Raw genomic sequence first — 10,000 nt, 5'->3', positions numbered from 1 at the left:
GGTTTTAGCAGTCTGTTCTACAGGGAGAGCTGTGAGTTGTTTTGTTAAGGGAGCTCTTCTTGTAAGAGGAAGTGGTGCTTATAGATGCCTGGAAGTCCAATTAAAGAAAGGATGTCACTTTCAGGGACAGTTCCAGGGTTGGCTTGCTAGGGTTTTATTGTAGGACCTGACTCAATGATGTACTGTGTCAAGATGATGAGGCGCATACGGGCCTGCTGTTGGACTGTACTCAGAATCAGAATGAAGTCAGGACGTACCATGAAAGCCCTCTGATGTGACTGTGACTAACCTGCCTGTTGGGAAGGGCCTGCTACAGTACCGTGGTTAAAGATAGTCCGCACCCTAAGGACAATGGGAATTGAACTAAGAGGAGATAAACATGTAATTCTCTAACCTCAATCCCTTATAATGTATCCCTTACTAGTTAGTAAATAAATAGATATAAGGGCTAGTCCATTATTATTATTATTGTTCTTATTATTATTTTATTATTACTCTTCACATCAGGTCACAATTCAATTAAATTAATATTTTACATGCTTTTTCTGTCTTCTCAGTTACCATACTGGCTAATAATGACCACTATGGATTTCTGATATCTTATACAGGGAAGTGCCAACTGGCTAAATGCCATCTAAGGTGTGTAGTTATTTCCTGACGATGCAAAGCTCGTTGTGAGTTGAAGCGTACATACTGTCTTCTACGATGTGCTGACGCTCTCTCTCTCTCTCTCTCTCTTTCTCTCTCTCTCTCTCTCTCTCTCTCTCTCTCTCTCTCTCTCTCTCTTTCTCTCTATTTCTCCCTCCCCCTCTCTCTCTCTCGCTGTCCCTGCAGCTCCTTGCTACCAGGTTCCCCTTCGATGACAGTTACTTTGGGCTGTGTCTGTGTAAGCTGGTGCCATTCATACAGAAGGCCTCTGTGGGCATCACCGTCCTCAACCTCTGTGCCCTAAGCGTCGACAGGTCAGTCCCATGTACCACTGCTGAATTCCAAATCAACCAATGGTGGAAGATTTCAGTTCTGTGAATCTTTATATGCAGGTTACGGTAAACTCCAAATGAAAATCAGTCAAATAATATTTTTTTTCTGTGAAATGTAGTCTACATTACAATATGTATGTGTCAAAGAAAAAATGTTGACCCTCGACCTCTGCCAGTAACTCACCAACACCGTGATTAATCACATTGCTGTGGTTTGAATTCAAACCAAAAGTGTTTGTTGAACAAATTAGGGAAGTCATTCATCTTTCCTGGCCAATTTGTCTCAGCCACTCCCATACGTAGAGTGGGCTTTACTTTGATTTAAAGGAAACCACAGGTTGGGAGTTAGTTTTACTCCTTAGTGGGGGTAGTACGGTAAAGGCAGTTTATTCCGGAAGTTTGTAACGTCAGTAATAATGGAGCTCTCCCATTACCAACATAGTTACTCTCCCTCCTAGTTTTCTATTGGCTGCATCTGATAAGGACTAGGCCAGCCGGAGCCATATCCACAAAACCTCTCAGAGTAGGAGTACTGATCTAGAATCGGCCCATATAATCTTTTTCACCATGATCCATAAGTAAAATCTGATGCTAGATCAGCACTCCTACTCTGAGACACTTTGTGGTCTTAGATGTTTCTTTCCCTGAGGAGGGGTAGCTTTGCCATCAAGGAGCAGAAGTAGTTTTATTCTCAAATCTAAAGATGTTTATTCTCACATTTTTAACTCGGATTGTTTTGTGTCTGTTGCTACACGACTAGACTTGTATTCCCGTCTCACTCCCTCCAGTTCTTGTAACACTTAACACAGTCGGTCCTGTTTATCAGCAGAGTGAAAGTGAGGGGCTGACGTCTGGCTTCATTGGTCTGTGAGTTAGCAGACATAAGAGATAAGAGCATAAGGAGGCCTGTTCTGGATCTAAAGGGATGGAAGCCAGTTTAACATACCAGCTATGCTGAATGACCCCCATCATAGAGAGAGAGAGAGAGAGAGAGAGAGAGAGAGAGAGAGAGAGAGAGATGCTAGTGGTAGAGCCGAGTTCAATAGCAGATGGTCTCCATTTTGTTCTCAGAATACGTGCAGCATATCTCGCCTGGTTTGCACGCGTTGTGTCTCGTCCTCTCTGTTTGAGAAAGAGAGAGGGAGCGAGAGGGAGAGAATGTGGATGCATTACCAGCTGGGTAAAATATAAATGACACCATGTTGTTTGACAAGGGTATTCAAGTGCGTCATGAAAAATATATTGTTCAGGCCATAAAATCTTGATGCACCGTTTTACTAAAACATTTAGACAAGCGGTTCCTATTAATGAAACAAACAAGCAAACATGATTTGGAACACAGGAAACAAGCGTCAACAAACAGACCATAGCTCCTGCCAACGCTTGTTTGGAGGCTTCACAAAATAATGAATATTAGATTCTGAGGATAAACAATTGATTATTATCTGTTGTTCATTAAATCTTAACTTGGATCATTTTTCTCACTATGCGGTACAGTGTGTGTCTGGTCTACTGCCATGCAGTCAGTTCATAGAGCATATACTACAATGTACTGCTGAGTTGACCCAACATATTGGTATTATAATAAGATGAACAAGTATTCCAGTAGTTTTCTCACCATATCTCTGTGGTTCTCACAATCACGTTCCCATGCAGGGTTAACAGTTTGAAGTAAGTCTATTATTCAAGTACTGGAAGCGTCTCTAAAATAGGTTCACTTTTCACAGTCACTTGAACCTCCTAGCGGGCAAAGCTGGTTGAAATGACTTCATTACAACCATTAAAAGCTGGTTGAAATGACTTCATTACAACCATTTAAAGCTGGTTGAAAGGACTTCATTACAACCATTAAAAGCTGGTTGAAATGACTTCATTACAACCATTAAAAGCTGGTTGAAATGACTTCATTACAACCATTAAAAGCTGGTTGAAATGACTTCATTACAACCATTAAAAGCTGGTTGAAATGACTCCATTACAACCATTTAAAGCTGGTTGAAATTACTTCATTACAACCATTTAAAGCTGGTTGAAATGACTTCATTACAACCATTAAAAGCTGGTTGAAATTACTTCATTACAACCATTTAAAGCTGGTTGAAATGACTCCATTACAACCATTTAAAGCTGGTTGAAATGACTTCATTACAACCATTAAAAGCTGGTTGAAATGACTTCAATACAACCATTAAAAGCTGGTTGAAATGACTTCATTACAACCATTAAAAGCTGGTTGAAATGACTCCATTACAACCATTAAAAGCTGGTTGAAATGACTTCAATACAACCATTAAAAGCTGGTTGAAATGACTTCATTACAACCATTAAAAGCTGGTTGAAATGACTTCATTACAACCATTAAAAGCTGGTTGAAATGACTTCATTACAACCATTAAAAGCTGGTTGAAATGACTTCATTACAACTAGTTTCGCCGCTGGGCTGTTTATTAGTTCCAACTCAGCAGTTGTTGCTGAAAGGTCCACAGCCCTGGCTCTGCTCTAACCCCTACCTTACCCCACCCTTTCATTCTTTGTGTCCCTCTATGCCCCAGGTACCGTGCAGTGGCGTCATGGAGCAGGGTCCAGGGAGTAGGCATTCCACTTCGGACAGCCATGGAGATCGTGTCCATCTGGGTGCTGTCCATGGTCCTGGCTGTCCCAGAGGCCATCGGCTTCGACATGGTTGAATTCAACTACAGGAACGAGACCATACGGACATGCATGCTCAACCCCAAGACTGAGTTCATGATGGTACGACCCATTTTCTTGTTGACGCTTCTGCACTTCAAATAATGTTATTACCTGTATACAAACAAATCTGGCCCACAAAGTGTTTCAGAGTAAGACTGCTGATCTAGGATCAGGTCCCACCTCTTATTCATTATGATTTAAATGACAAAGGTGATTCAAGTAGGGTTACAGTACAGTACATGTGTGTTATGTTAGTAAATCTGAGAGTCCATGATTTCATGTGGTGGTGTATCCTTGCACTGACCTATCAAAAACAATTCCATCTGTCCAAATACTTGGCATGAAAAGTAATTGTTATAAAAACAGTGCTAGATTTATTGTACTGACATTCATTTCTCTGACATTCTTGGTGGAACCACCCAAAGAGCTAGACATATGGTGAAAGGAAGCATACAGAGGCCAGACCTGGTTTCAAATATAATTTCAAATACTTTAGCTGACTGAGCTTGTTTGGCTTAATGGACGAATAGAATCATCCCAAAACATCTGGCACTCTAGGTAGGCTAGAGCAAACACAAAGTATTTGAAAGATTTCAAATAGTACTTGAACCCAAATAGCATTTGAACTCTGACAGAGGTCTCCATACGTTTTTTTTCCCCCTCAGAGAGAGAATCTCTGAGGTGATCACTTTCTTTGTCCACAAGCCTGGAGAACATAATTGATCGCAGGCCACAACAGCAATTACAGCTCAACTGATGTATGGTTCCTTCAAGCTGAGCCATGTGTGTGTCTAGTTCACATCATGCAAAACACAAAAGATACTAAATCCCATATCATGACCAAACCATGCTGAGGTTTAGGTCATTTCATTTGAATCCAGATTCAATAGAACACGTAGGACAGACACTATCTCACCCTCCCGAAGTGAGGAATTTAGTAATGTCGTATAAAGGTTATAGATGAACATTTATTCTGTGGCCAAAAAATTCCTCAAATGGCATCTGCTCCTCCTTAAAACTTGTACGATAATATCCCCCTCTTATATGTGGATTTAGTAGATTAGAATATGTCACTGCCATCACATAGGCGTATTGGTAAAGTCAACTTGCTTTGTTACCAAACCTAGCAGGTGAAACTGGTTGAAATGACCTCATTACGACATCAATACAACCAGTTTTCCACGTTTGCCTGCTGGACAGTCTTCTGGAGTATTGGCATGTTAAGAATTGTGGTTCTCCTGCATAGAACCTGTGTAATAACGTTCTCCTGTTGTGGTTCTCCTGCAGTACTATAAGGACATCAAAGACTGGTGGCTGTTTGGGTTCTACTTCTGCGTTCCTCTGATGTGTACGGCCGTGTTCTACACTCTGATGACCTGTGAGATGCTCAACCACAGGAACGGCAGCCTCCGCATCGTCCTCAGTGAACACCTCAAACAGGTACACACACACACAAGGTACTTGAGGCCAGACTGCCTCATGTTTAGTGTCTCTTAAGGAGAAAGCCCATGCCCTCTCTCAGGCCTCTCAAGCTGACGTTGCATAACCCGCCTTCTACATTCATAGTACTACTACTTAGTATCAGATCTCTCTTCTCTTCGGTTGTTACGCACTGTAACCAGAGCCTCTAGCATTTTGGAGGCCCTAAGCCAGGTTGGGCTGCGTATAGGCAGAGGCACCTCTACTGTAACAGTACACTACTGCAGAATGACTCATGTGTAGTCTCTTTAAAGGTTTGTCCTTTTCCTCTCTCCGGCCTATCCGGTTTACATGACATAACCCTACATCTCCCTAACAACCTAGCGTCTCCCTAACCTAACATTTTGTCTGTTTACATCCCCAGAGACGTTACCATTCAGTACTCAGGATGACTCAGCGGTTTTTAATATGTTTTCCACTCTCAGTATCTTGTCTTCATCACCCTTCATCGTCATCGTCCAACCTTTTCCTAATCTGTTGTTTATTGTTATCCCCAGAGACGGGAAGTGGCCAAAGCAGTGTTCTGCCTGGTCCTGATCTTCGCTCTGTGCTGGTTCCCCCTGCACCTCAGCAGGATCCTCAAGAAGATGGTCTACAACTCGGGAGACGTTGGACGCTGTGACCTGCTCAAGTGAGTGCAGCCATGTTTGTTTGCTGTTGTCATCTCATTGTTAGAAACGACTGACTCAGTACGGTGTGTTGGAAAATGGAAAGGTGGAAATACGTGGGGAATCACTCGACTGGATCTAGAACCACAACAGACTAAACACAGACAGACATTATTTGACTTGCTGCAATTTAACGATTCGAAATGTTTGAAAGGAGATGAAACTGAAATGGAAGTTCGGCCAAAAAACATGAGTGTCGTTTCTTTCAGCTTCCTGTTGGTCTTGGATTACCTGAGTATCAACCTAGCCACAGTAAACTCCTGTATAAATCCCATCATCCTCTACTTTGTCAGCAAGAAGTTCAAAAACTGCTTCAAGGTACAGTAGATCCCAAAACATACACACACACCCAACTCTCTTTTTCTCTCTTGCTGTATGTCTCTCTCTATCCTTTTCACTCTCTCTTGCTTTCTTTTTCTTTCGCTCTCTCTTTCCCCCCATATAATCAGTATCTCCACTAACCCCCCCAGCCCTCCCTAAACCCTCTGTCTTGTCTCGCCAGTAAAACAAACACGACCGAGGGGCTGTGGCTCTGCGCTGGTGATGACATTAGTTAAAGAAGATGCAAAGCAGTGATTTATGAACTAATTTACTGGATGAGGTCACATAACTGTACACATCTGTTAGAGACCTGAGCTGAAGATAAGCCAAGCCCTAGCTCCAGCTGTCCTCAGAGAGCGAGAGAGCGAGAGAGACTGAGACTAACTCATAACAGAAATTCCCAGACCCTGAACGTGCCTCTTCCTCTCTCTGCAGAACTGGGGCTAAGAGTTTGGGAAGGATAGAAAGTGTTCTACTTCTCACGCTGTGAGCAGATGTAGTTTTATGTAGTATATTGTTCAAAGAAGCATTCCCAGCCCTCATTACACAAGCCCTCATCATTGTAAGCTGTAGAAAAGTGCCTACTTGGACCTCGTCTATCGTAGCAGCAATAGAATAAACGCTATCAACACAGAATGACCACAGCAGTATGAATAGTGCCTCTAATCTTGTAAACTTGTACCCTTGTTCAAGTGTCTAACTGTGTCCCCTTGTCCCCTTCCAGTCCTGCCTGTGTTGCTGGTGCCACTCGGATGCCACAGTGACCAGCACGGGACAAAACGGGAACGGGACCAGTATCCATTGCAAGAGCCCAGAGCCCGCCAACCTCCACACGGACCGCAGCCTACGCAAGGACAGCGACTGACCACCACAGGAGGTGACGCCCCCTATGGACGAGGAGGTCTCACTACAACTACAGCCAGTCTGCACTAAACACAACCGACTCTCAACTCAATAGGACCCCCATGCTAAACCGCTATGGTGTGACAAACAGAGAGAGAGTCACACGTTTCAAACACCACCACACGTTTCTTATATAGAACAATGCTGGGCAGCTCTGGAGCCTGACGTAGGACCACGGGGAAAATGAGTGGAGTTTATATATAGACACAGACATACAATGGGCATGATGGACACTGCAGTATTTCTAGTGTCTCTCTGGACTATACCATTCCCTTTGCCAGGGGGTGACGAGGAGGGAGCGATGCTTTACAGTACCGTGAGAGAGGAGGAAGAGGGATGGAGGGAGGGGTAGCTAACAGGATGCAGCTGAACCCAGGCTATAAATGACCGGCCAGTCAGTAGCGGAGTGAGTAGCCTGTTTTTCTGTTCACAAAACGGTCAGCACTGCTGGGACGAACCAGGAAGCAGCAGAAACCCCGGGAAGGAAAGCCAGAGCGCTCCCTGTTAGAAGGGGACGAGAGGAGAAGGAGAGAATGGTCCCCCATGAGTCCTAATGAACTGCTACTCAGTGATGGCGGAGGGAAGGGGAGCTCGCACTATTGAGTTGACTGTCCTTTTTAAGTGTCGCTATAGCATCTTCCATCATAGGCACTATACGCTGGTCGTTGTATACACAGCAGTACACTTTCATAGAGTAAGCGAATGTCCTGTGTTCTGTATGGTGAATTTGTTTTAATATAGATGAAAGTGATTTTGCCATGTACACGTGTGTGTGTGTTCCAGTACAGTTTTAAATTCTGTTTTATAAAACGTACCAGGAAGTGTTAATTCACTGTGTTTAGGTTTCATGTTCTGGGAAGAAGGAAAAAGTGATTTTAACGAAAAGGTGCCTTGTGTCACCTTGAATTCCCCCGTATAGCCTTATATAGTATACAGACTCTGTACAACGTCCATTGGAATATCACTTAGGGTGTAGAGTTACTCCAGTGTAGAGTAACCACCAGAGTGCATCCCAAATGGAGCACTATTCCCTACATAGTACTATGCGCCCTGGTCAAAAGTAGTGCACTATAGGAGGGAAGGGAGTGCCATTTGGGAAGCAGACCCAGTCTCTTGACTTGTTATCCAAAGACTAATGGTTTTCTGACCCCTACTGAAGTCCCAAGCTAGTTTTAAGAACAAGTCCAGGTGCAGCAAGCACCACAGGACCATAAAGTACAACGTTATGATTATATCTCAGTTCAAGGCTCGTTGAAAAGGGGGTCTCTATGTTCTCACCCAAAAGACAAAGGGATAAAAAGGTTTTCCCTACTTCACTGTGAATTTTACAAGACACAGAAATGTTGGTATTTACAGCTAAGCTGTTTGTGAACCATGCTCGTATATATCACGTTTTTACATGGTGTTCTATTTGGCTATGTTCTTCATCATATATACAGAATGTGGTTATCTGTTATCGGTTATTTGTCCTTGGCCTGCGGCAGGATTTTTTATTCGTTTTTTTGTTTTTGTGATGATAAATATACCAGTTGGTGTTTAAATCATATCAGCTACCTAGGTGACTATACTGCTTTATACATTTGATACGTGAATACATGTATAGTGAATACAATTAATGTGGTGTGTGTGTGTGTGTGTGTGTGTGTGTGTGTGTGTGTGTGTGTGTGTGTGTGTGTGTGTGTGTGTGTGTGTGTGTGTGTGTGTGTGTGTGTGTGTGTGTGTGCGTGCGTGTGCGTGTGTGTGAGTTTTTGCACTTTTTCCATTTAACTATTTGTGGCACTATCTGCAGCATATCAGACAGTGTCAAAGATACAGGCTTTTTCAGTTTAACCACTCATATCAATACATGGTATCTTACCACTATACTGTTCATTCAGAGGCATCATACCCCTCTATAGGAAATTGTACTATTGTTCGACACATTTGTTTCTCATGTTTCATACAGAAATGCTGCTGCTTATCCTAATAAAAATCCTTTAAGGGTATACCGTTTGCCCTGCATTTACTAAGGAGAGATTAACGTTATATTGATATGCATCACGTAAATACGTCGGCATTTGTAAGCATAAGAACATTAAACATGGCATTACTAAGGAGTTATACATTTTACATTGATACGCATGACATTAAATTACTTCGGAATCTGTAAGCGTATGACCTCTCGCGTTGCTTTACTGAGGAGTCATGAACTTTATACTGTCATAGAAATACTCTTCTCTTTCTGAGAGGATAAGGTTCCTCTTTTTTTTTATTCTCTTAGTGTCTGTGGGAAGAAAACACAAGCCGGTCTGGGAGTGATTTGAAGTGCACTGTGACCTGCTTGCTTGTTGCTTGGCAACACTGCCCTCAGGGTTACCATGTCAACTGAGAGGATGTGAACTGAATTGCTTGGAGAGAGGGAATGTAATCAAGCCAGCCCATATGAGTGACTGTTATCAGAGCTCAGGAGCTGTTAAACATAACTTGTCTTGTTAACTTAAAGACGCCCTCCAGCGATTTCAGAATGTTTACTGTTGAAAAGCTATATCCCAAGTATAAATACAGTAAAGTACACAGGTGTAATACATTGAGAAATATAGTGTTTTCTAGACAAAACTGCAAATTTCAAGGAGTAGGTCACTCAAGGAGCTGGTCTGATGGGGAGATGTGATGTCATCAGCCTCTCCCCTTTCTTGAGGAGCCATAGAGAACAAAAGAGGATTCCTGGACCACCTATTGAGATGTACTTTTTGTTAAGTATATCAGGTGAAAAATTAGGTGAAAAGAAGAATGGAGAACGACTTTAATCAAATCTGCAGGATCTCAACTCTTTGGTTGAGATCAGTGCAATGGCTTTAGTTACAAGGTTGTGTTGGACATTAAAAGTGAACACCATGAAATCTTCTTAGACAACTTAAACATTGTGACCGATATCGTTTGTAATCAAGATTATCATATTAGCATTTTAGTCATTTAGCA

The 10,000-nt window shown here is 42.5% G+C and overlaps 1 protein-coding gene across 2 annotated transcripts in view; it reads left to right on the top strand.

Annotated features, from left to right (window-relative positions):
- The window catches only part of LOC110534525 (endothelin receptor type B), a 14,287-nt gene extending 5,260 nt beyond the window's left edge, over window positions 1-9,027 (top strand). For both annotated transcript variants that reach the window (XM_021619408.3, XM_021619410.3), the window contains exons 3-8: window positions 835-962; window positions 3,533-3,731; window positions 4,959-5,111; window positions 5,648-5,781; window positions 6,028-6,136; window positions 6,864-9,027. In XM_021619408.3, coding sequence (XP_021475083.3) covers window positions 835-962; window positions 3,533-3,731; window positions 4,959-5,111; window positions 5,648-5,781; window positions 6,028-6,136; window positions 6,864-7,004 — 864 coding nt within the window. In that variant the 3' untranslated portion in view covers window positions 7,005-9,027. The remainder of the gene's footprint in view (window positions 1-834; window positions 963-3,532; window positions 3,732-4,958; window positions 5,112-5,647; window positions 5,782-6,027; window positions 6,137-6,863) is intronic.
- Window positions 9,028-10,000: the final 973 nt, after the last annotated feature.

Source organism: Oncorhynchus mykiss, chromosome 10 (genome assembly GCF_057628025.1).
Source record: "Oncorhynchus mykiss isolate SJ-2025 chromosome 10, ASM5762802v1, whole genome shotgun sequence".
NCBI lineage: Eukaryota > Metazoa > Chordata > Actinopteri > Salmoniformes > Salmonidae > Oncorhynchus > Oncorhynchus mykiss.
This window is presented reverse-complemented; position numbering and strand designations above follow the sequence as displayed.